General features: G+C 46.7%; 1 protein-coding gene across 2 annotated transcripts in view; it reads left to right on the top strand.

Moving 5' to 3' along the window:
• Positions 1-26,490, top strand: part of Gnf1 (germ line transcription factor 1) — a 67,828-nt gene that overhangs the window by 29,015 nt on the left and 12,323 nt on the right. Inside the window, exons 9-16 of one of the 2 annotated variants that reach the window (XM_069311972.1) lie at positions 3,693-3,761; positions 7,160-7,306; positions 9,829-10,058; positions 13,551-13,745; positions 14,570-14,721; positions 17,884-18,001; positions 19,775-19,920; positions 20,891-22,040. In XM_069311972.1, the coding sequence (XP_069168073.1) occupies positions 3,693-3,761; positions 7,160-7,306; positions 9,829-10,058; positions 13,551-13,745; positions 14,570-14,721; positions 17,884-18,001; positions 19,775-19,920; positions 20,891-20,957 (1,124 nt within the window). In that variant the 3' untranslated portion in view covers positions 20,958-22,040. Of the gene's footprint in view, positions 1-3,692; positions 3,762-7,159; positions 7,307-9,828; positions 10,059-13,550; positions 13,746-14,569; positions 14,722-17,883; positions 18,002-19,774; positions 19,921-20,890; positions 22,041-26,490 lie in introns of those variants that run through there. The other variant, XM_045726102.2, reaches the window with a different exon arrangement.

The following is a 26,490-nucleotide window of genomic DNA, read 5'->3' as shown; positions in this document are numbered from 1 at the left end:
GTGTACTAAAAACACTTGGTAGAAACTCCCTACAATCCCAAGGAAACAAACAAACATCACACTTTACTGCCGCACCGATCGTCCGCGCAGCCCTCCCCCGTCCCGAGAGGGGGAGGGGGAGCCCCGGACCTACCACGCCGGCTGCTTAGCTTCAGCTCGTAAGCTAATGTCAACCAGGATAAACGCTTCTCTGGCCTCAGTTTCCTAGGCGGTGTTTGCCTTGTGTGGCGTTCACTACCGTGTGTTGTGTTGTGCGGTGGCCAGGTGTACCTCATCAGTGCCGGGGCTGCATGCGCTTAGGGGCTTCCTTCCCTAAGCGCCCTGTGAGTACTGCCCCTGCGTGACAGGGTTATCTTCCCTGGGGCATTCGGGAACCATTCCTGTAGAGGTTTTTGCTGCTCGGCATTTGCCTCGCCCTTGGGGCCAGCTGGGGCTTTAGGCCCTTGTTTGGCCCTGGGTAGGGACTGGTATTGTGCTGGTTAGGGCGTCAAGGCTGCCACCTAAGCGGCGGCCGGTTCCTGTTGCCTCTGCAGACGGTGTACTTTTGCGGGTTTTTTCTTTTGTTTTTATATTCATTTGCCTGGTGGGGGTCTGCCCAGTGTGGCTATAGTTCCACTGGTAGTGTTTGGTGGCCCTCTGCTAGGCCCCATGATTGTACACGTCGCAGGGGTTTTCAGTGCTATCCTCTTGTTATTTTTGGGTTTCTTAACCGGTTAGCAACACCTTACCCGAGCTTCCCATAGCAGTCAGCCTACGGGCCCTGGAAACCCCTGTCTGGGCTCGGGGGACCATTGAATGTATCTTCCGGGTTCCAACCCGTCTTGTACAGGATCGTTGGTTGCTGTGCCCTTGTCTCCGGGTGACAGTCGCCACTATTACCTCCGTCATGCTGCCTGTTGGGTCACTGACACCTTGACCCGGAGTCTTGCGAGAGATATTCTCTGCTTGTTCTCCAGTACTCTCCTGATGTTATTATACTGTTCAGAGTACAGGCGGCATCCGTGTTGCAAGCTAGGTTAGGTTGCTGCAACACGCTAGGTTGGTTTCCCACTCGGATGCCCCGGGACCGCCCCGTTTTGGTTAGGTGCTGTTCCCCCCTTTCCTTCCCTGTTCTCGGCTCCGGACCGTCTGTGGGTTTCGGGGTCGGGGTGGGGTTTAGTTGGGGCCGAGACTCGGGCGGTTTTCGGGGGCTGCCCCGTTCGGGTTGGGGACGGAGGTTTTCGAGCCTGTTCCTCCTGCCAAGGCTTCTGGGTCATACCAGCGGCCCTTTCTTGCTGCCTTTCCCATGGACTCTTCCTTTTCTTTAAGGGTGGAGGGCTTGGAGGATGGCTCTGCCCCGGGGCCTCTCTTGCTGGTTCCCGGGGCTGTGGGGGATGCCTGCTAGCAGTTCTGGGGCGGTTTGCCCCAGCAAAGAAACCCCTGCCTGGGTTTTCTGCTTTTGGGCAGAGTTTTTCGCCCATCCAGTCTGCTTGCTTCCCACTTTTACTGGTGTGTTTTTGTATCTTTTGCGTCGGTCACAGCCCTCTGTTCTGTTGGCCATTTTATTCTGCCGGTTTCCCGGCGTAGCCACCAGGGCGGCGTTGCAGTTGGTTTACATGCGCCTGGGTGTGCGAGGGAGCTTCTTGGGTGAGTTTTTCACCTCCCTTCAGGGGTTTTATTCTCCTGTTGTCGTTTCTTTGCTTTTCTGGTGTTTTCTGCCCGAAAGACTTAGCATGGCAGACATAGAATGCTTCCAACCACACGGGGGTTTCTATAGGCCATTGCTCACCTTGTCTCTCTTAGGGGGGGCCAGGTTCTGGCCGTGGTCCCCGGTAGGCCCTAGAACTCCATACACATGACTGATGCCAAAGTCTGACATTAGCTTATTAGCCTGGATAAGCTCCGGGGAGCCTCCGGATCTCACCCAGAAAATGGCGTTTCATTACATTCAATGCTGGTTTTTTCACAAATGATGGCCTCTGAAACGCTATCACCTGCTAACTGCTTGTTGTTTATCCAAATTAATAATAACTTTTCAAGCTCCTCAAGTGTTTGTGTTCTTTGTTTCTTGATTGTTGTTACACCTTTTGCCACTTTATCACTCATTATTTCCTGTTTCTTACCAATTACAGAGCATATCGTTGACATACTTTTGCTATACAATCTAGCAAGTTCAACAGGCCGCATATCATTTTTATATTTATGAATGATCTCTTGTTTTTGTTTTATGGTCATTCTTACAGTTGTTCTGGTCATTCTTACAGTTGTTCTGGTCATTCTTACAGTTGTTCTGGTCATTCTTACAGTTGTTCTGGTCATTCTTACAGTTGTTCTGGTCATTCTTACAGTTGTTCTGGTCATTCTTACAGTTGTTCTGGTCATTCTTACAGTTGTTCTCTTAGGTTGAACTTTACCACTGACTTTCTTGGGACCCATGGCCTGTGTTATATGATAATTACTTTTATGGTTCGAAATCAAAAAAAGGCCCTAAAACAATGAAATTCTACACGAAGAATTGAAACACAGTCGTCACCTTGGCAGGACGCTGTAAACTGAGGCGGCGCCTCGCAGCGATGCCACGTGCTTGGTGGACCTGGACATGTATAAACGAATTTCGAGCACTGAGGCAAACAACGAGTACTGAATCAAATTTTTCGGAGAAATTGAGTATGAGTACCGAAAAATACGAGAAAAGGGCCATACGAGAACCAAGGTTCCACTATACATAGAAGATACTCGAAGGTCAGGTACCAAATCTGCACAGTAAAATAACAACATTTTGAAACAAAAGATATGGAAGGAAATGTAGAATAGAACCAGTGAAGAGTAGAGGTGCCATAGGCACAATCAGAGAGCACTGTCTGAACATCAGAGGTTCACACTTGTTCAACTCCCTCCCAGCAAGCATTATAAATATTGCTGGAACAAAGGTGTATGTATTCAAGAGGCTGTTAGATAAGTTCTTGCAAGAAGTGCCGGACCAACCAGGCTTTAGTGGATATGTGGGCATGCAGGCCACTCCAAGCAACAGCCTATTGGACCAAATTATCACAAGTCGAGTCTGACCTCAGGCCGGGCTCAGGGAGTAAAAGAACTCCCAGAACCCTCTCCAGGTATGCCTCTGATTACTGCTTCATTTTTCTGTCAGAAAATTTTTCATCCATGTTAGAAGCCTACCTGTCACTCCTCCAATATGTTCCAGTTTCCAGGACAACCTCTTATGTGTAACTCTGTCGAAAGCATTTTTTAGGTGTAGATAGATGCAGTCAACCCAACCATCTCTTTCCTGTAAAATCTCTGTAGCTCGATCATAGAAACTGAGTAAATTCGTTACACAGGATCTTCTAGATCGAAAACCATACTGTCTGTCTGATATTATATCGTTTCTCTCCAGGTGTTCCACCCATTTATTTTTAAATTTTTTTCCAATATTTGACTATTATACTTGTCATGCACATGAGCCACTTTTACCCAAGTGAGGAAGGTACTGAATGTCAAATATCTCTTTCTCTTTCTTGGTAAATATCAAACAAATTTATTGCAATGTGTGTGTGTATTGGATATATATATGTATGTGTGTGTGTGTGTGTGTGATTAAATTGGACATGGCAAAGAAATTGATACACTGAGAACTATTTTTATTTTTTGAGATTTCATATCTATGCAGGCAAAATTATGAAATAATTTTACAATGCATTACTTTCTGGCTTCAGGTCCATGGGCGAAGGATGACAACGGAGCATTCTTTAAGGCTGCATTACTCTCTGGACCTCCAGGTGTTGGTAAGTTATAACTCAATACTGGTAACTGACCTACAGTGTGGGTGTTCCTACATCTATTGCCAAAAAATAAGTTCCGTGTTGTACACCTGTTGTATTCCTTGCTGCTTGTGTCATGGGGGGGGGGGGGGGGTTGCCTTCCAAACTGCAATGCTGTGATTGGCTCACTTGCCTGTTGAGAACTCTATTGCATTCCCAAACTATAATTTAAACATGCCTGAATTATATTATAATACATACAGTATGGATAATAATTTTGTTTAGGCTGTTTCTAGGATTTGCTAGAGTAATAATAATAATAATAATAATAATAATAATTAGGAACAGTACACACATAGTTGCAGAGTTACAGTACAAACATTCTGTTAGATTTAAAGATAGAGGTAGTACATACAATACCTAGAGCCACCAGTACGCACAGCGTTTCGGGCAAAACACTCTGCGTATCTGCGTTCTCTAGAGTATTTATTATAGAATCCCTATCAATCCAATATGGTAGCAGGTGGCTAGGATTTGCTTTTGATGATAATATGATGAGGATGATGATGCTACAATGTGTGTGATGTTGGAATCAGTGATTAGTAGCTTGAGAATGGTAGGAGAACCAATATTTATCATTAAGCAGTGCCCTATACAGGATGAGGAGGGAAGGGGCCATATGCCCTGTTGCTGTGCTGACATTTTTCGTGCTAGGCGTAACTCACGGGAAGGGATGCATTTTCTGTGGGGGGTGCTACGAGCCAGAACCTGGCCCCATTAGAGGGGCAAAGGGAGCAATGGCTTATGGAAACCCCTATATGTTTGGGAGCATTTCATGTCTGCTATCGACTGGGGTTAGGCCCCTAGAAAGGTAGGTATAGCTAAACAAGCCCCCACCTGGTAAGAAATTGCAACCGAAGACCAAACAAAGAGACAGCCTCCGCGCAACCCCCCCCCCCCCCCCCCCCCCCCCAAAAAAAAAATAAGGAAACAAGCAAAAAAGCAAATGTCATTCACTGCCACAGTACTGCTCATCCGCACAGCCCTCCCCTCCCCTCCCCGGGAGGGGGGGGGAGCCCTGGACCCCTCATGCCGGCTACTCGCACCTCAGTTCATAGGCTGATGCGCTCTGGGGCAGTCATCAACTCTGGCTTTGATTTCTTGGTGGAATTTGTGCCTATGCTCTGTTTTCTGCTCTTTGTGGCACGGTGGCCAGGAGTAACATCAGTGTACTGGGGCTGCATGCACTTAGGGCTGCCTTTTCTAAGCACCCTGTAAGTACTACCCTTGGGTTCTAGGGTTCTCTTCCCTAGAGCCTTTGGGACTCCACGTTCATAAATGTTCTTGCTTCTCAGCATTTGCCCCCCGCCCCTTGGGGTCAGCTGGGGTTTCTTGGCTTTTGTTTGGCCTTGGGTAGAAAGTGATGTAGTTTCTGGTTGGGGTGCAAGGTGCTGCGTTGCATGCTTACCTATGTGGTGGCCGGGTTCCTGTTCCTTCTTGTCTGAACTGCAGGGGCTCTCTTTGGTCTTGGCTCTTTGGGGCTTGTCACTTCGAGTGACTCGTCTGCTGGATTTTCAGGGTTTGGTTCTCTGTGCGGTTCATATCAAGGGAGTATCCAAACGTCCTGGCGGACGGCGTGTCTCAGTTCATTCCCCTGTCCACAGAATGGACGATCGACGCCGACTCCTTCAGTTGGCTCTGTTGGACGTACAGACTCCTGGAGGTGGACCTCTTCACTTCTCCGAGGAGCCAACGGGGCTTCCCCAGAAAACCAGCCTTGAATGTACCGAAATGCCATTTTCGGGTTGAAAGGCTGGAGGCTCCAGTATCCCTCCCTCCCTCCAGTCGGCGGTGTTTTCGCATGTTTTTGACATCCAGCCTAAAAACTGGCGGTTGGATTGCCGGCATAGGGGGTCTGGGGCTCCTCTTCCCCCTCCCGGGAAGTGGATTGGTGGAGGGGGGAGGGGGGTTGTGCAGACAGCAGTGCGGCGACGTGATGTGATGGTCATGCTAGTTTGCTAATTTTCGTTTGGGAAGTTCAGTCCACTTGTTTGACTTTCGGTAGCAATAGTTTCACCAGAATAGGGGTTTGTTTTGGGACTCCTACCTTTCTGGGTATCAGACCAGGTTGATGGCAGACATAGAATGCTCCCAACCGCATGGGGGTTTCTACATGCCATTGCTCCTTGCGCTTCTCTGAGGGGGCCAGGTTCTGGCTCGTGGTCTCCGGTAGGCAAGAACTCCAAACACATTGACTGATGCCAGAAAGTTATACATATCCATTCAGCCTGGATAGCTCCGGGGAGCCTCCGGGTCTCACCCAGAAAGTGACGTTTTATTACATTCAACACTGGTTTTTTTATATCCCCGGCTGCCGGTTGTTGGGTTGGGAGCTTCGTGCTCTCCTCCAGTGCCAGGAGTTTTGTTCCTTTGGTCCTGATGGTCGTTTTGTTCATTTGCAGCCCTCTCCTCCTTTTCTGGCGAAGAATGAGATGGCAGGCTTGTAGAGTGGTCCTTTGGTTGTGGAAGCTTGGTTCGGCTTCGGGTAGATCATGTGCTTTGTCCAGTGGCGGCTTTACTCCGCTACCTTTGAACCACAGGTTCTGTTTTGGTGGACTCATTGTAGGTTGATACAGTTTCTCTGGTTCCCTGTTCCAGACCTCGTGTTTCTCAGGTTGTCCGCAGTGTCATTAAAGCTAGCCAGCCTGCGGTCTACCCTCGTGCTCATGATGTTCATAAGTATGCAGCCTTGTCAGCTGTTTTTTGTAATATGTCTTGGGCAGATGTTTGGACACGAGGGTTTTGGAGGTCTAACAAGGTCTTGGCCTCTTGGTATCTTGAGACGTTCCGGGTCCTTTGCAGCGCTGTGTTGCATTAACGCGTCTGTTGCATCCTTCAGTCTCCTTCCCCCCCTCTCCCCATCCTGGGGGGGAAGATGGTGCGACCAAGCGGCTTGTCGGTTTGATGACAATTTGCTTTTTGTCTTGTTTTTCTTGGGATCTGTTCGGTCTTAGCGTTACAATTTTCTTTCAGTTGGGGTCTGTGTTGGGGTGCCTGCCTCTCTGCGTGCCTATCCCCAATCGATGACAGACATGAATGTACTCTCAATGAATGTAGTTTTCATAGGTCATTGCTCCCTGCACCTCTCTGAGGGAGCCAGGTTCTGGCTCGTGGTTCCCGGTTGGCAAAACTCGATGTGACTGAATCCCCAGACTTAATATACCTAGTATCAGCTCCAGAGAGCCTCTGGGGCTCACCCAGAAAACGGCATTTCATTACATTCAACACTATTTATTTTGAGTTTCATTGCTATTTGAAGCCCTGAAAATTATTATTTGAGATTAGATTAGATGTACCATTGGCAGAAATATTCAAAGGATGTGAAAATCATAATTAATTAATGTAATTTCTTGTTATTTCAGGAAAAACTACAAGTGCACACTTGGTGTGTAAGGAACTGGGTTTTGATGTGGTGGAACTGAATGCTTCAGATGCACGTTCTAAGAGAACTCTGGATAATATTGTGTCAGAATTGCTGTCTAACAAGAGCCTTGCAGGATATGCATCAAGTAAGTCAATATTGCCTATCTTCTAGTAGTTTTTTGTGGGGAGCCCCTTTGGCTCCCTGGAGCTATCGGGCTAATGTGTGATATATTAGACCGGGGCATTAGTCTATGGAGCTCTACCTACCGGGGGACCATGAGCCAGTCTGGCCACCTCGGAGAGGTTGCAGGGAGCAATGGCCCTGGAAAACACCACTGTAGTTGGGGTGTTCCTTACGTGCCATTGACCAGGGTTAGGCACTCAGAAAGGTAGGCATAACAAGCCGCACATGGTAAGAAAGGTACAAAGAAAAATTGAACAAAAAGGCAGAACTCCCTCCAGTCCCAAGGAAACAAGCAAACGTCACACTCCATTGCCGCGCTGCTCGTCCGTGCATCCGTCCCCAGCCCAGCCTTCCCTGGCCGGCTCAGCCTTGGTTTCAGGTGCTGCTTATTCGGTGTCCGAACCTGGAGTCTTCCTGCAGCTCTACCTCTTTCAACAGATCGAGCCAGTCTGTTACGTAACTAGTTTGATCTTCTCAAGTGTTCGTGTCTGGTCTTTCTGACATGAGTCTATCACCACTTGTATGGTGATCAGGTGGCTTCGTTGATGGTTTTCCACCTGCGTGCTTCGTCTCGGCGGCAGTATGAAGTTTCCTGGCTGTCCTTCCATTATTTCTTGTCCCTCCGAAGGTTTTCTTATGTTTTGGATTGGGTTGTCTTGTCCTTTTGTGGTTGTTTCAGGACCGTCATCTTATGCCGATACGTTGTATTGTATCGTGCAGCGCTGCTTCAGCTTGCATTCAGGGTGGATGTTACTTCTGCTCCATTCCACAAGCTGTCTCATGCGTTGTTTCATCTCCGGACTGCTCATGCGCCGCCTGAGCTGTCTTTGTCATTGGACCGGGTGCTCTCTTGTCTCTCTCCTCTCGGTTTCTTATGGCCCCTTCAGTGCAGGATTGTTTTGCGAATTCTCTATACCTGTTGGCATTAACCTATGGGGGGCATGGTTGGGAAGCTTCATGCTCTTCTCCGGTGCAGAGGTTTCTGCGCTTTTGGTCCTGGTGGTAGGTTTGTTCGTTTGCAGTTGTCTCCTTTTCTGGCGAAGAATGAGACTGCTGTTTTCCGGAGGGTTCCTTGGGTTGTTGATGCTTGGTTGGTTTGGCCGGGGGTGTGTCATGTGTTGTGTCCGGTTGCGGCTCTTTACCGTTACCTGTGCACCACGTGCACAGGTAACAAAGTGCATCTCGGTGTCCAAGATGCACTTTGAATTAGCCCGGTTTCCCTTCTTGCTTGTTCCAGGGTTTGGGTCTCCCAGGTCGTCCACAGGATTATTCGGGCCAGCCAGCCTATGGTCAATCTTCGTGCCTATGACGTTCATAAGTTTGCTGCATTTGCTGCTGTCTATGGTAACGTGTCTTGGGCTGACATTCGGGCACAGGGTTTTTGGAGGTCTACCAGGGACCTGGCCACTTGCTACCTAGTCAGTGTTCCTGGCGCTAGTTGGGCATGTGTCGCATTGGGTCGGTAGTTGCAGCCAGTTGTCTTGACTTTGAGTTGAGGTGCGAGTGGCAAGTTCCTGTTGTTGTATCTTTGGTTAAGTATCTCCAGGGAGCCAAAGGGGCTTTCCCCCCAGAAAACCAGCATTGAATGTAATGAAACGCCATTTTCTGGGTGAGACCCAGAGGCTTTCCGGCAACCCTTCCTCCCTCCGGTCGGCGGTTTTTCACGGGTTTTGACATCCAGCCTCAGAACTGAAGGTGTGGATAGCCACCATGGGAAGGTCTGGGGCTCCCCCTTCCCCTCCCTGGGAGGGGGGGGCGGCGCAGTCATCGATGTGGTGACGCCATGCTCGTTTTCTCGTTTTCATGTGAGGAGTTCTGTCCACAGTTCGGCTTTCAGTAGGAATAATTTAACCAGAATAGGGGTTTGTTTTGGGATGCTTACCTTTCTGGGTGTCTGACCCGGTCGATGGCAGACATAGAATGCTTCCAACCATTCAGGAGTTTCTATAGGCCATTTCTCCTCGTACTTCTCTGAGGGGGTCAAGTTCTGACTTGTGGTCCCTGGTAGGCCTAGAACTCCATTTGCTTGATTGATGCCAGCGTCTAATACATTCATATCAGCCCAGATAGCTCCGGGAAGCCTCCGGGTATCACCAAGAAACTGACGTTTCATTACATTCTATGCTGGTTTTTTTTTACACGGGTGGGTAAAAGCCCAACTGTGGATGGATGGGACATGATTTCCGACTCCTGCTAGTAGACTGAGAGCTTTCCCATCCTATAGCTTGTGGTAAGCCTTCCCATTAATTTCCCCAAATGGTTAATAACCAGGTGCCCAATTACTGCTGGGTTAAAAGTGGTGAACAATTAATGATGCCTAGTCAATCATTCCCTGCCAGGATATGAAGCCAGACCAAATCTCTCATGAAGTGTGGGCGAGTGTGTCACCCTCCAAGCACTGTTGTTAAAATGAATAAATAAGAAAATGTTAATTCTTAAATTATGTCTTTCAAAATCCTATCATAAATATGTGTTATTTTTTAGGTCAAGGTGTGAGAGGCCCCAGCTCTAAACATGTCTTGGTTATGGACGAGGTGGATGGTATGTCTGGCAACGAGGACAGAGGAGGCGTTCAAGAACTCATCGCTCTCATGAAGAAATCAAAAGTGCCCATCATAGCAATGTGTAATGACCGAAATCATCCAAAAATAAGATCATTAGCTAATTATTGCTTTGATCTAAGGTTTTACAAACCAAGGATTGAGCAGATTAGGGTAAGATGCCACGACAGAAGTTCTTACCTATCAATGACTGGAGGAGTCAAATTTAGCTCTCTATGCTCCGCCTCCTAATCTCCTATACTGTACCTTGCATGCATCTTAAGTCTCTTGACGTTCAAGATCTTGTCTCATTTTTTCCTGAAGTTGTGGATGGAAGTGACTTTGACAACTTTCAGTGCATTCAAGTTAGGACTCTTTCGTTCAGGGGTATGAGAATCTCCTTACATCTCTATGGCTCATTTGCATATCCAGCTTCCACCAATGTCCTCTTCACTTACCTCCTTTCAATTTAAACAGGCTGTCTTTCACCTTGTATTTTCCCTCCGCATCATGTATACAATATAGTGATCATATCATTTTTGTTCTTTCTCTCGAAGGTAGTATAGTGAGGTTCAGTTCCCTTAACCTGTACTCATAACTAAGCCCTCTTAATTCTGGTATTTGTCTAGCTAGAAACCTCTGTACTCACACGTTTCCTTTTCTGCTTCACAAGCTACATATTCCAGGGACAGTTTGCCCGTTAAAATGGTCATGTAACCCTTGCACAGTTCAAGGGTTAAAATGGCCATGTAACCCTTGCACAGTTTAGGGGTTAACACTTTTGTGTTTCTGGCATGCACGCCTCAAGCTACCCCAATGTGGCCAGAGCATTTCGCGTGAGCTCGCAGCCACACTAAAATGTGTATACTCTTTTTCAGTTTTCTCACCTCTGTTCTCGTGCTACGTCATTCATTTTGGTATCAATTTGCTCACAATAGAATTCGCTAGAGGGATATATGCATACAACATATAAGGTCAAAAAGCCCGGTGTGCCACCTACAGCAAACGCGAAAATTGGCCAAGTGTTACCCGTGAGTAAACACACATCAGCACTCCAACGCCTCCACTAAAATGTGTATACTCTCCAGTTTTCTCATGTCAATTTTCATGTTACATTGTTCATTTTAGTATCAAATTGATCACAAGGAAATTCTCTAAAGGGTATATGCATTTAAGGTGAAAAAGCCGAACATGCCACCCGCAGCAAACCCAAAAATTGGCCGAGCATTACCCTTGAGCACCCAACCACACTGAAATGTTCATTCTCTTTTCGGTTTTCTCACTTCAGTTTTCATGTTACATCGTTCATTTTGGTATCAAATGGTTTACAATAGAATCCTCTAAATGGATATATGCATATAAGGTAAAATAAACAGGCGCGCTACCCACAGGAAACCAGAAAATCGGCCCAGCGTTACCTGTGAGCGAGCACCCATCCACACACCCCCAACACCCACACTCTAATGTGTATACACTTTTTATTTTCCCCATCAACATTGTCAGTCCCAAATATCTGGCAAGCTCTTTAACAACTCACTTCATCTCACTCATTGTTTGTGTTGTTAGAAGCATTTGACATGCTTTGTGATGCATACAGGTTTGTTTTATACACTTTATATTTCAGCCAATCTCGCCTAGTAAATAAATGTAAAAATCTCAGAGGAGTGCTTGGTACAGTAGCAAATATAGCCGAGGAAAAATAGCCAGAACGGGTACACGTGTTGGAGGCGAGGGGAGGCCTTGAGCCTGGCCTCGGGCAGGGCTTGGGGAGTAGAATAACTCCCAGAACCCCATCAAGCAGAAAGCCGCAACGGTCGCGAGAGTAGACACGATAACAATGGGCCTACCGCATGGATGGCAGTGTCATGATGCCACATGGGCCATCACAGAAAATAGGAAGACATTGACACACATTTTAAAATGTCCTATAATAATTGGAAAAATATTTGAATTTTAACAAATATTTTAATTATGGAGGCAAAATGCGTCACTGCCTAACATCCATAGTTATTTATGGACACAATATCCATTACCGATGGCCGAAAGTGTTAAACAGCTGTACAGCATTGTAGATTAAATTTAAGTTTTTGGCTTGAATAACATTTAGCTTACAATTTGAATGGTGGTAAATATTGGTGAAACAAAGTGTAGTTTACCATTAGACAGACCTTGGCAAAACATTCATCACAAAGTTAGTATGATGAGAAGACAATTCAAGGACAATTAGTATAAATTATTCATACTGTAAAGTGATAAGATATAGAAAGGTTATAAGTCAGAGAAGTAGATCATAGCCTGCTTCTAACATGCACAAATTTTGAATAACATACCTTGGCTACCTTAACATACCCTAATGTTATCAAGACATTGTTATGCATAGCATGAATGTGCATGGTCGGTCGGCCGAGCGGACAGCACACTGGACTTGTGATCCTGTGGTCCTGGGTTCGATCCCGAGCGCCGGCGAGACACATTGGGCAGAGTTTCTTTCACCCTATGCCCCTGTTACCTAGCAGTAAAATAGGTACCTGGGAGTTAGTCAGCTGTCACGGGCTGCTTCCTGGGGTTGGAGGCCTGGTCGAGGACCGGGCCGCGGGGACACTAAAGCCCCAAAATCATCTCAAGATAACCTCAAGAATGTGAAGGTTATTGAGGAGTGACTCAGTAATGATTACTGTACTATAATTCTTTATTTTAACAAGAACATTCATCCACTCCATCACTGTTATCATTTCTTTCATATGAAATCTTGCTTTACAAATTATATATAATCCTTAACCCCTCTTGCTGTGCAATTTGTATGTACTGTACACAATTTGAGTAAATGTCGCTGAACTGCGCACATCGTATATATACAATTGATGGTGCCGCGCATGATTTAAATGTCCCGCGACTACACGGGGTTCGTATCAGCTTCCTCTGTTATTGTCTGGACTCACCATACCAACTTAGTGGTTCGTTATGGTGAACAAAACATGCAGATACTTCTATAAAACCTGTGTATATAGTGTAATAACAGCAAAACTATTTGTTTATGGTTTTATGAACATAATAATTGAATCACTAATATGCACACCATAATTTTGAGTACAGCGATGGTTCACACATTTTATCATATAAATATATCGCACTACACACTATTGAATAATATTACTGCAAAAAACTAAGAAAGAAATCAGACATTCAAATAATTAGGTAATGATATCTTTGTGGCAACTCCCACCTGACAGCTGGGGGGAGCAGACCGCCTCCAACACTTACTCTGTCAACGCCTCAATTTTGCCATACTTCCTCGCCTTATTGCGGCCAAAATATGTCAACTATAATCCCTCCCCCCCCCCATCCCATCACGCCGTGGTCAGGGAACACAAATGAATACTTTTATAAGACTTAAAATTATAAATTTTAATTTTTTTTTTTCATGTGCATAGCGGTGTCTAAAACTATTAATAGCAGTTTATTAATATTAATTAATAACAGTTTAACAGCTATTAATAACAGTAATAAGTAATAATAACTAATTAATAAGCAGTAATAATATTAATAGCAGTAATAACAGGTATTAATAACAGTTTAACCCCCGTGCTGAGCAGCACGGGGGTTAAACTGAATAGTGAATCCAAATTTGAATGTGTTAAAATACAAATGTGCTTGAATTGTTTACAGGGACCAATGATGTCCATCTGCTTCCGTGAAGGCATCAAGATAAAACCCGATGCTCTGGATCAAATCATCGTTGGAGCAAATCAGGATGTTCGGCAGATTCTGCACCACTTGTCCATGTGGTCTGTTAATGCACAAACTTTACAAGTTGACGACATGAAGAAAGAAGCAGAACGGGCCAAAAAAGACTTTAAAATGGTAAGTTCTTTTAGTGTTATTATGTTTTGAGTTTGTCTTCTTAGATATCTGGGCCACTTTGGTTACCATCATGTTCTGAGTATTGTTATTATTGTCCAGCTGTTATACCAGTGAGGTTAAATATGGTTATGTATAATACATCAATATAGGCATAATGTGCTTAACCAGGACCCATTAAACAATTCTGCTATCATTTTGTAATTTCTAACTAGGGGAAGAGGTTATAGTGTACAAGGGGCTTGTGGTTGTCGTCAAATGGCAAATTGGTCTTTACTGCCAGTGTTTGAATCCATTCCTGTAAGACATTCGCAGACAGAATAGCAACAAAGAAGTGGGTTGTAAGTTCCATTGAGCTGTGTCAGAAACTTGTTTACATGTAGAATAAATGTACATATTACAATGTAGCCTTGTATAGAGTACTCATTGTTTTAGTTAATTAAGTTGAACATATGGGTCCTCTCCTCCAAGCCATTGTGTCAACAAACTATGTTTGTGTTGTCGGCAGTAACACTGGGCCTGCCTTGATCACCTCCAATCCAAACACCAATAAATCAAAGATTTTATAACTTGTAGCATGACATTGGGTAGGGTAGCATCACAGGGCAGTACCTGGGGGGCCAGACTGAACTGTAATGTGACTTCAACCGTTTCACTTCCTGTACTTCTCTCACCGCCCTGTTCACATTCCTGGTGTGCCATATCTCAATCTGTTGGCCCAGGATACATTTCTCAGTATCCTTCATATCATCAAACCATATCCTGTATCTAGTTATTTTGATATTTACATATACAAATATTTCTATCTCCATGTGTCTGTCTTGCAGGGTCCGTGGGACGTGTGCAAGGCTGTATTTTCAGAGTCTGGACACAAGAATATGAGTATTCATGATAAATCTGGCTTGTTTTTTCATGATTACTCTATTGCACCTCTGTTTGTTCAAGAGAATTATCCCAAAGCTGTTCCTCACATTGCTAAGTAAGTCACACCTTGTGTCACTTGTGTTAAGAAACAGTGGGAACTTTCTCTAGTGATCCACAGTGTATAGGGGAAGCCAATTCATGTGTTGGGCCAATTTTGTTTGAGTCATAAGACCCTGGCAACCACTGTAGTGCATATTCAGGCTTGATACTTAACTGGAAAGCAAAATTAGGCAAGTACAAACCTATCCTAACCAACCTACTTTCAACATTGAAATCAAAATTAAAAATCTAAAATTGCTATGGAATTCTTGTTTTGTAAGCTGCTTGTCACAGGGCAACAATTAGGAGACAGTTTAATGTAAAAATTATAAATATTGTATATAACAATTATTTTGCCAAGCACATTTAACCGAGTGCAAAATTTGCATGCCAAAAAAAGCGGATCTGTACAAAAATAAAAAATAAAAAGCATTGAATGTAATGCCAAATTCTAGGTGAGCCCCGTTAGCTCCCTAAAGCTACATTGCTCATATGGTGCCAAACTATTACGTGCCATCACTCGTGGAGTTCATTTAGGCTTACTGGGGACTTTGAGCCAGAACTAAACCCCCTCTAGTAGGGAGCATTGGCATGTATGATAAAATTTCTATGAATATATTCATGTCTGCCACCCACCAGGGAAGGCACCCAGAAAGTCAGCGAAACAAAAGAGTTCACTGCTGGTTAGAAACGAGACCGCAGCCTCAAAACAGCCAAAAGAGCTTCGCCGACAGTGTAAACACACAATCGAAAATCAATGAAACTTGTGATAGCTCATTCATCCCATCATCCCCACACTTTTTGGGGAAGGAGGGAGGCAGCCAGAGGTCAGCCAGCTGCTCCACCCTCAGTTCTAGGATGATGAAAACACCACCGATGCAAAACAATTTGTAATGTACAAGTCAACACCCACCAGACAACACCCACCAGACAACACCCACCAGACAACACCCACCAGACAACACCCACCAGACAACACCCACCAGACAACACTCACCAGACAACACTCACCAGACAACACCCACCAGACAACACCCACCAGACAACACCCACCAGACAACACCCACCAGACAACACCCACCAGACAACACCCACCAGACAACACCCACCAGTCAACACCCACCAGACAACACCCACCAGACAACACCCACCAGACAACACTCACCAGAAAACACCCACCAGACAACACCCACCAGACAACACCCACCAGACAACACCCACCAGACAACACCCGCCAGACAACACCCGCCAGACAACACCCGCCAGACAACACCCGCCAGACAACACCCGCCAGACAACACCCGCCAGACAACACCCGCCAGACAACACCCGCCAGACAACACCCGCCAGACAACACCCACCAGACAACACTCACCAGACAACACCCACCAGACAACACCCACCAGACAACACTCACCAGACAACACCCACCGGTCCACAGCTTTAACACCATCATTGAACAGAAGTATTCAGTAAAAATGTCTTTGGGAAAATCGAGCACAGAATGCCACACAATGGTAGATCACCAGCAGAGCGCTCAATGTCAACTCTGCCCAGCAGTAACAGTAAATGTGCCAACATGACTAATACTGCAAGGAAAAATGGTCTTAGAAACTACTCTGTGTACTGGCTCTGCAAAAGGATAATATTAACTTCTTGAAGATGATTGCAATTCTGGATAAAATTCCTGTGTAGAACATAGAATCGCTAATAAATGCCTGCATAGAAATTTCAAATGTCTTCAAACAAATTGTCCATGACATCCAGGTACAATCAGATGACGTACAGAGCGCAGTTTCGGCGGCACCACAGCAGAGCGCGATGTCAGGGGCATCACCACAGCAGAGCGCAGTGTTGGGGCGGCCCCACAGCAGGGATTGGTGTCGGGGGCAGTGCCACAGCTCAGCGTGGTGTCGGTGGCGGCGCCACAGCAGAGCGTGATGGCAGCACCACAGCAGAGCGCAGTGTCGGTGGCGGCACCACAGTAGAGGGCGGTGTGGGTGGCGGCACCACAGCGGTGGTGGTGGGCGTTTTCTTCGTTTGCAGCTGTCTCTTTCTTCTCTGGCAAAGAATGAGTCTGCAGCTTTCTGAAGGGGTCCTTGGGTTGTTGATGCTTGGTTGGTTTGACCAGGGGCGCATCATCTTTTGTGTTCGGTTGCGGCTCTTCGCCGTTATTTGCGCGCCACAGCCTCTGTGGTAGAGGACGCGCTTTGGGTGGACCCGGTTTCCTTTCTTCCCTGTTCCAAGGTGCGGGTCTCCTAGGACGTCCGCAGGATTATTCTGTCCAGCCAGTCTGCAGTCTATGCCCATGCCCATGACGTTCATAAGTTCGCAGTTTTGGCTGCTGTTTATGGTAATATGTCCTGGGCTGACATTCAGGCACTGGGCTTTTAGGCTTCTCGGGCGTGTATAGCCTTGGGTCGCAGGTTGTAGCCAGTTGTCTCGACTTTGAGTTGAGGAGCGAGTGACGGCCGCCTCCTGGGTAAGTCCCTCTTCTTCTTTATCTTTGGTTAAGTAGCTCCGGCGAGCCGAAGGGGCTCTCCACAGAAAACCAGCATTGAATGTAATGAAACACCATTTTCTGAGTGAGACCCGGAGGCTCCCCAGCATCTCTCCCTCCCTCTGGTCGGCATTTTTTTCAGGTTTTTGATACTCAGCCTCTGCACTGAGCAGAGTAGTCAGCATGGAGGTCTAGGACCCCCCGTCATCCTCCTGGGGAGGGAGGGTTGTGCGGCGGTTGTGGTGACATCATACTTGTTTTCTTGTTTTTGATTGGGGGAGTTCTGCTTGCTAGTTTGGCTTACGGTTTGCAATTTTTGACCAGTGGTAGTTTGTTTTGTTATTCCTACCTTTCTGGGTGCCTGACCTGGTAGATGGCAGACAAAGACTGCTTCCAATTACACGAGGGTGTCTTTAGACCATTGCTCCTCATGCCTCTCTTTAGGGGGACAGGTTCTGGCTCTGGTCCCCGGTAGGCCTAGAACTCCTTCGATTGACCAATGCCACGGTCTAATATATTCACATCAGCCCGATATAGCTCCAGGGAGCCTCCGGGTCTCACCCAGAAAATAGCGTTTCATTACATTCAACGCTAGAGTTTTGTATTTATTGTATACAGTAAGATAAAGTTGTTACGACATTGGCATTAATAAATATGGGGTGTGATCTCTCCTGATAGAGGCAACCGGCGCATCACTTTGGAGCAGCTTGCCAAGACAGCTGGTAGTCTGGCAGATGGAGACCTTATAGAGAAAGCTATTAGATCTGTCAGTGCATGGTCTCTTCTTCCTACACAGGTAAGGCAAGACAAGTCACTTGCACAAAAGTTGATTTAGAACTCGTCCAACACAAGTCAAATATTCCCTCATTGTGATGAATTTTAAATCTGGTAGGTAGGTGCCATCCATCAATGTGTTGTTGGTAAATAAATAAATAAATATAAATATATATATATATATATATAATAATCTATCTATCAGATTGTAACAAATAATACTGAAAAAACCACTTGTGTGTGTCAGTAATTCTTTACGTGTGGCAGCAAAGACGAACAAGAGAAAACGTGCTTAAACTGTTGTGACAAGTTCACAATTGGTAAAGCAAAACATCTAGGCAAGTTAATAGCAGTGATTTGTGGAGTGATGCACCAAAAGCAAATGCCTCACACTTGTGTATAAGTTGGAGTGTTCATATTTCCTTGCTTGTAGTGTTAGCTTCATCACCATTACTTTCCTTCAGCATTCCCTCTGCCATCGCCTTCACTTCAAATACAACCACTTCCTTGCTCATTAAATTTTTCTGCTTATTACAGGATTATTATACTGTACTATCTTGTTAATTTTGTGAGATATGCCGGTATGGGGAGGACTTGCTCAGGTGCCCTGGTGAGAATAATGTGTGCTTGGTGTTTCCATCACTTGTGCCTTACATGCTTGAATGTTGTGCTCTTGTATGGAGGAGGGAGACGGACTTGCTCAGGTGCCCCGGTGATAATAATGTGTGCTTGGTGTTTCCATCACTTGGGCCTTACATGCTTGAATGTTGTGCTCTTGTATGGAGGAGGGAGACGGACTTCCTCAGGTGCCCTGGTGATAATAATGTGTGCTTGGTGTTTCCATCACTTGCGCCTTACATGCTTGAATGTTGTGCTCTTGTATGGAGGAGGGAGACGGACTTGCTCAGGTGCCCTGGTGATAATAATGTGTGCTTGGTGTTTCCATCACTTGCGCCTTACATGCTTGAATGTTGTGCTCTTGTATGGAGGAGGGAGACGGACTTGCTCAGGTGCCCGGTGATAATAATGTGTGCTTGGTGTTTCCATCACTTGCGCCTTACATGCTTGAATGTTGTGCTCTTGTATGGAGGAGGGAGACGGACTTGCTCAGGTGCCCGGTGATAATAATGTGTGCTTGGTGTTTCCATCACTTGGGCCTTACATGCTTGAATGTTGTGCTCTTGTATGGAGGAGGGAGACGGACTTGCTCAGGTGCCCGGTGATAATAATGTGTGCTTGGTGTTTCCATCACTTGCGCCTTACATGCTTGAATGTTGTGCTCTTGTATGGAGGAGGGAGACGGACTTGCTCAGGTGCCCGGTGATAATAATGTGTGCTTGGTGTTTCCATCACTTGCGCCTTACATGCTTGAATGTTGTGCTCTTGTATGGAGGAGGGAGACGGCTTAGGGCTGATATTATCGCAACGCAAAAGATCCTGAGATGAATAGAAAGTGGATATAGACTCATTTTCTAGATGAGGGATAAAGGAGTGAACGGGCTGAGATAGACGTTGGAAACACAAATGATCCACAAATGTAATAAAATATTGCTGTGCATTAAAGTTGTTAAATAAGTATATTAAGGTTTAGGCAAAAATGTTGAAAGCAGCTTCCATTCATATGTTGAAGGGATTGTACTACATACTACTATTGGAAGGGTGTAACTGTGTCCAATTACACTGCCTGTAAACACAACTATGGCAACATATATCTTGAGGTTATCTTGAGATGATTTCGGGGCTTTAGTGTCCCCGCGGCCCCATATGTGGACAACAAACTTTTTCGCTTCCCCAGGCCATGTTCAGCAGTGTGTTTCCTGGAGAATATATGTCCGGACACCTGGCATCACAGATTGAATTCCCACGCTGGCTCGGCAACAATAGTCGTCGAAACAAATTTGATAGATTAATGCAAGAACTTCAAATGCATACAAGACTCAGGTATGTCCTATTGTATCTCAAAGAGCTTTAAAGACAGAACTATTTCAGTGTGTTATATTTTTAAGATGTTAACTTACTTACATTATTGATACCTTTCATGGTATAATTTTGGGCAAGAGAACAGAGTGAGTATGGGCACTATTGTGTTTACAGTGGAGTGTTAGAATGTTGTTGTCTCTTTATAGTGATGTGTCAGAATGTTGTTGATTGTTTACAGTGATGTGTCAGAATGTTGTGTGTTAACAGTGATGTGTTAGAATGTTGATGATGTGTCAGAATGTTATTGTGTGTTTACAGTGATGTGTCAGAATGTTGTGTGTTTACAGTAATGTGTCGGAATGTTATGTGTTTACAGTGATATGTCAGAATGTTGTTGTGTGTTTACAGTGATATGTCAGAATGTTGTTGTGTGTTTACAGTGATATGTCAGAATGTTGTTGTGTGTTTACAGTGATATGTCAGAATGTTGTTGTGTGTTTACAGTGATATGTCAGAATGTTGTTGTGTGTTTACAGTGTTGTGTCAGAATGTTGTTATGTGTTTACAGTGGTGTCAGAATGTTATGTGTTTACAGTGGTGTCAGAATGTTGTTGTGTGTTTACAGTGATGTGTCAGAATGTTGTGTGTTTACAGTAATGTGTCGGAATGTTGTGTGTTTACAGTGGTGTCAGAGTGTTGTGTTTACAGTAGTGTTAGAATGTTGTGTTTACAATAGTGTCAGAATATTATTGTGTGTTTACAGTAATGTCAGAATGTTGTGTGTTTACAGTGGCCTCAGGCTGACCTTGGGGAGTAGAAGAACTCCTGAAACACACTTTAAGTATGCATTAGGTATCATAAAAAGAAAGTAGATTTCTTACCATAGGATCTTCGTGGTCGAAAACCATACTGTCTGTAATGTTATGATTTCTCTCTGTTATTCTATCCATTTGGTTTTAATTATTTTGATCTAGTAATTACCTAAGTGTAGTTACAGGATGAGAGCTACGCTCGTGGTGTCCCGTCTTCCCAGCACTCTTTGTCATATAACGCTTTGAAACTACTGACGGTTTTGGCCTCCACCACCTTCTCACCTAACTGGTTCCAACCGTCTACCACTCTGTTTACAAAGGTGAATTTTCTTATATTTCTCCAGCAGCTTTGTTTCGTTAGTTTAAATCTATGACCTCTTGTTCTTGACGTTCCAGGTCTCAGGAAATCTTCCCTATCAATTTTATCGATTCCTGTTTTTATTTTGAACGTAGTGATCATATCACCTTTTTTTCTTCTATCTTCTAGTTTTTGCATATTTAATGCCTCTAACCTCTCCTCGTAGCTCTTGTCCTTCAGTTCTGGGAGCCACTTAGTGGCATGTCTTTGCACCTTTTCCAGTTTGTTGATGTGCTTCTTAAGATATGGGCACCACACAACCACTGCATATTCTAGCTTTGGCATAACAAAAGTCATGAACAATTTCTTTAGTATATCGTCATTCATGTATTTAAAAGCAATTCTGAGGTTAGAAAGTTTAGCATAGGCTCCTCACACAGTGTTCTTAATGTGGTCTTCAGGTGACAGTTTTCTATTTAGAACCACCCCTAGATCGCTTTCTTTGTCAGAATTCTTTAAAGATTTCTCACATAATTTATAAGTTGTGTGGGGTCTATGTTCTCCTATTCCACTTTCCATAACATGGCATTTATTCACATTAAATTCCATTTGCCAAGTGGTGCTCCATATACTTTTTTGTCCAGGTCTTCTTGAAGGGCATGACAATCATATAAGTTTCTTATCTTCCCTATTATCTTAGCATCATCAGCAATAAAATCAGCAATAGTGCTTTGACTACCATGCTTGTTAATGATATGGATCTATAATTTAGAGGATCTTCTCTGGTTCTAGATTTGGAACTACGTTTACCTTTTTCCCTATATCTGCTAAGGTTCCGCTGCACAAGGGTGTCTGGAAATAAGTGGATTGCTCAACTCAGTTGCACATTATCATATTACCTCAGAACCCAAGGTGAAACTCCCCATCTAGTCAAACGGCTTTATTTTCTGGGGGGGAGCCCCGTCGGCTCCCCGGAGCTATCCAGGCTGAATGGATATGTATAACTTTCTGGCATCAGTCAAAGTGCTAGGAGTTCTTGCCTACCGGGGACCACGAGCCAGAACCTGGCCCCCTCAGAGAGGCACGAGGAGCAATGGCCTATAGAAACCCCTTTGTGATTGGGATCATTCTATATCTGCCATCGACCGGGACAGGCACCCAGAAAGTTAGGCGCCCCAAAACAAACCCCTATTCTGGTGAAAAAATTGCTACCGAAAGTCGAACAAGTGGACTGAACTCCCCAAATGAAAACTAGCAACTAGCATGACATCATCACATCGCCGCACTGTCGTCTGCACAACCCCCATTTCTCCGAGAGGAGGAAGGGGCAGCCCCAGACCCTCGCCCTGGTGATCCAACCGGCAGTTCTTGGCTGATGTGATTACTGGCTGGGTGCGTCTAGCTCCAGTTTTGTTCTGTTTTGTACTGTGCCTTATAGCATAGTCTGTCTCGATAGTGGGGTGTGTGAACCAGGAGTAATATTCTGCGGTACTCGGGCTGCATTCGCCTAGAGTTACCTTCCTTAGATGCCCAATAAGTACTGCCCTTGGGGCAACCTTCCACAAGTCACCTTGGGGTCTACCTCTGCTGTGCTCTTTACTGCTCGGTATTTGGCTGCCCTTGGAGTCGACTCTGGTCTTGTTGCCCTTCTTTGTCTCTGGGTAGGGGTAGTTCTCGTCACTGGTAGGGTGCGGGGTGCTGCACAGCTAGTTATCACCTATTCTAGCAGCCGGGTTTGTTCCACCTGGGTACGTTGTCCTCTTGTGGGGCTTTTCTTTTGTTTTTGTTTTTCTGCCAGGTGGGGAAAGTCTGCTTTTGGTTGCCCCCTGTTTCCTTAGGTCCCTCTTCTATATTTGTGTTGTAGTGGTGCCCCCTGCTAGTCCCCCGTGAGTGGACACATCCTGGGGTTCAGCTTTAAAAGTTTGCTTGGTAGTTTTGGGCACCGGTTCGCAGTACCCTGCCTGGGCTTTCCTTAGCGTGTTACCAAAGCTAGGGGGGCCCCTGGGAAACTCTGCGGGGGCTCCGTGGTCTGATGGATGTGACCTTCGAGTCGCCTCTCACTTTGTGCAAGGTTGATGGTTGTTCTGTCCTCTTGTCTCAGGTTGACAGTCACCAGTTGTGCCTCCGCCGTTCTGCCTGTCGGGTCGGTGTTTCTTTGACCCGGTGTCATGCGATGTTTGTTATTTGTATATGCTTCAGTTCACCCTGGCTATTGTACATGATATGCGGGTGCAGGTGGCAGAGGTGTTGCTGCAACATGATTGGTTTGTTGCTTCCCCGGATGGCTCGAGAATGCCCTGTTTTGGTTTTTGGGACCTAGACTTGGGGGTGGGAGTCGCTTCGCCTTCCTCCCTCCTTTCCCTTTTTTGTAGGTCCGGGTCATCCCCCACCCTGGCTTCTGGCCAGGATGGGGGGCGACCCACCCAGTGGGTTCGGGGGCGGGGGTGGGGTCTCGTTGGTGTTGAGAGACTGGCGGTTTCAGGGGTGTCCCCTTCTGGGGTGGCGGCAAGGGCATTCGAGCTTGTTCCCCCCTGCAGATGCGTAAAGATCTGACCAGTGGGCCTTGTGAGGGTTTTGGGGGAACGGGTACTCAGAGTAAGGTTCCCGGGGCGGGGGGTGGTTGCCTTGGGAGCCTTAGGCCCCTTAGGTCCCTGCCTGAGTTTTTATACCCGTGGGGCAGGGCTTTGGTTGCAAGATGAGGGGTTTTCTTCGCCTCCCTCCTTGTAAGACTTGGATTGGCATCGACCCATCCTCGCGTTTGGTTCTGTGATCCCGTGGGTTCCTTGGTCCCATCCTTCCAGAGGTTTTCGGCGTCCCGTCTCGTGTGGTGTGGGAGGCCCTTGCAGCTTACCTCCTACGCAGCCCGGCTTATGTTTTCGGGGTGGATCCGCATTCCTTCATGTGTGGATCTTCATGTCCGTACTGGGTTCACTATGAAGTTCTGGAGTCGGCCTGGTTGGCAGACTGCCCGCTCTTCTCGTTGGAGGCTCGGCACATGTTCTGTCGGTCCCGTGCCCTTGTGTGGGGGAGGCTGAGACGGCATTGCGGGTTTGCAGTTTTTGCTTCTCCCCTCACGTGTTGGCTGTTGGTGCTGGCTTCTTCGGAATCCGCTTGGGCCCTGGCTCTTAAGTTGTCTTCACCTTTTTGTCCATTGCTGTTTGGCGGACTGTGGTTGTGCAGTATCTGCAGGCAGCTTCGGCTAGTTGCTGTCCTATGTCGAGCTTGTTAGTCCTCCGGGGGCCTCGTGGAGAAGGCCCTCCCAGAAGGGTCGTGCAGGAAGGACTCGGGGTTCTTCTCGTCGTGCTAGGCCAGTGTTGCCAGATTCGGAGCAGGTGCAGCCTTCAGTTCCATCTTTTTCTGGTCAGCGTGGGGTTCATCCTGTGCGCTGCTTAGGTTCTTGTGAGCTGTATTGGCCCTTTCGCGATTCATCCCATTGATGTGGTATTGGGGGAGGGGGAACTTGCTCTGTTTGCTCACGCCTGATCCACAAATCCACGATTTGTGGGCCTTTCGGATCATTTCGTGCGGCCTGCAGTGGCTTTGGGTGGCTCCTCCTTCGGGAGGTTCGGGGCTGATGGGGCAGGCTTCTTCTTCGCTTTGTCGAGTCGTCTCTCAGGTGGGTTCCCGCCGGTTTCTGGCCCCAAAACAGGACTGCGCAGACCTTCGGTTCATTCTGGACTTGTCCCGTCTGAAACCGTGGGGTTTATTGCCCCTCCTTTTGGAGGACTACACTGTCCTAGGTTTGTCTTCTATTGGAGCCGAGTGCTTGGATGTGTGTCTGGACCTCGAGGACGCATATTGGCACGTCCCGATTCCTCAGAGGTTCAAGGACTGGCTCAGTTTTGTTGTGGGGCGCCAGGGTTGCTGCTTTCATTGCCTTCTATTCGGCCTGAATCTGGTGTCTTGCATTTTCACACGCCTTATGTGGGTCATGGTGGCCCGCCAGCGTCTGTTAGGTGTTCAGGTTCTGGCCTCCCTCGATGATTGGCTGGTTTGAACTCCCAGCCTTTCCGTGTGTCTACTCGCCAGGATTTTGCTTCTTTCCCAGCTAGCCGGGTTTGGGTTCCTGGTGAACTGGCGGAGGTCCCATCTAGTTCCCTCTCGGGTTCGGTTTTGGCTGGGACTTGTGTGGGATGCTTAGGCTGCTTTCTTGTCTCTTCCTCCGGCGCCTCTGCTTCGCCTACGTTTTCCCGCCTGCGTCTGTTCCTGAGGGGCTCCCAGATCACGCGGCGGTTGCTCGAGGGTTTGTGCAGGAGCCAGGGTCGGTGGGGTCCATCCTTCCGTCAAGCTCACAGTATGGCACAGGAGTTTACGACGGTGTGGCATTCGCTTCAGAAGATTTATGTCGCTCAAGGAGCAACGATCCAGCTCCATTCAGAGTGCTCCCCGGTGGTTCATTGCCTGAACTGTGGGGTTCCATGATGTCCTTGGCTCTTTGGGGCTGGTCACTTCAGGTGACTCGTTTGCTGTTTTCTCGGGGTTTGGCTCTCCTGGCGGTTCACGTTCGGAGAGAGTCCAATGTCCAGGAGGATGGCCTGTTCTGGTTCATTCCCCCGTCCATGGAATGGATGGTCGATGCCGATTCGTTTATTTGGCTCTGCCAAACGTTCGGGCCTCCGGAAGTGGATCTCTTCGCATCGGCGTGGTTGCGGCGTCTCCCGGTATACATGCCGCCCTTCCCTGACTGCGAGTGCGTCAAGGTTGACGCCTTCAGGCAGAACTGGGCGAGGTGTGGTTACCTGTACCTCTTCCCCCTGGTTCTGCTATTGCTCTGGGTCCTGACTCGCTTAGGGACTTACCAGGGGTGAATTGCCCTTCTGGCTCCTTGGTGGCCGGCCCAGCCTCGTTTCAGGTGCTGCTTGCTTGGTGTCCGAACCTGAGGGTCTCCCTGTGGCTCCGCCTCTTTCTGCAGATCGGTCCAGCCCGTTATGACGCTGGTTCCTTCTTCTCCTTGAGTCTTTTCTTCTGGAGTTTCTGACTCGAGTCTTATCATCACTTGTTTGGTGCCCAGGTGGCTTTGTGGTTGGTCTCCCACCTGCATGCTTCGTCTCGGCGGCAGTATGAGGTTGCTGGTGGTCTTTCTGGTTTTTCCTATCACTGTGTAGGTGTACTTCGGTCTCTGATAGGGTTGTTTTGTACTTCCTTTCATGATTGTTCCAGGGCTTTCGTCTTAGGTCGAATACTGTCGTCTCGTATCGTTCGGAGCTTGCGGAGCCGCTCCAGCTTGCGTTCGGTATTGATGTTCCTTCTGTTCCATTCCACGAGTTGTCTTGTGTGTTGTTTCATCTCCGGCCTGCTCGTGCGCCTCCGGTGCAGTCCTGGTCGTTGGCCCCGGGTGCTCTTCTCTCTTCTCAATTTTGTTGTAGCCTCTTCAATTCAGGTTTGTTTTTCCTGGTCTCTTTTTCCTGTGGGTGTTGGCATCTGGGGGTTGGGTCGAGGAGCTCCAGGCTCTCCTTCAGTGCAGGAGTTTACCTGCTTGTT

This window comes from Procambarus clarkii, chromosome 71 (genome assembly GCF_040958095.1).
Source record: "Procambarus clarkii isolate CNS0578487 chromosome 71, FALCON_Pclarkii_2.0, whole genome shotgun sequence".
NCBI lineage: Eukaryota > Metazoa > Arthropoda > Malacostraca > Decapoda > Cambaridae > Procambarus > Procambarus clarkii.
Note: the sequence above shows the minus strand (reverse complement) of the source record. Positions and strands in the feature narration are given on the sequence as shown.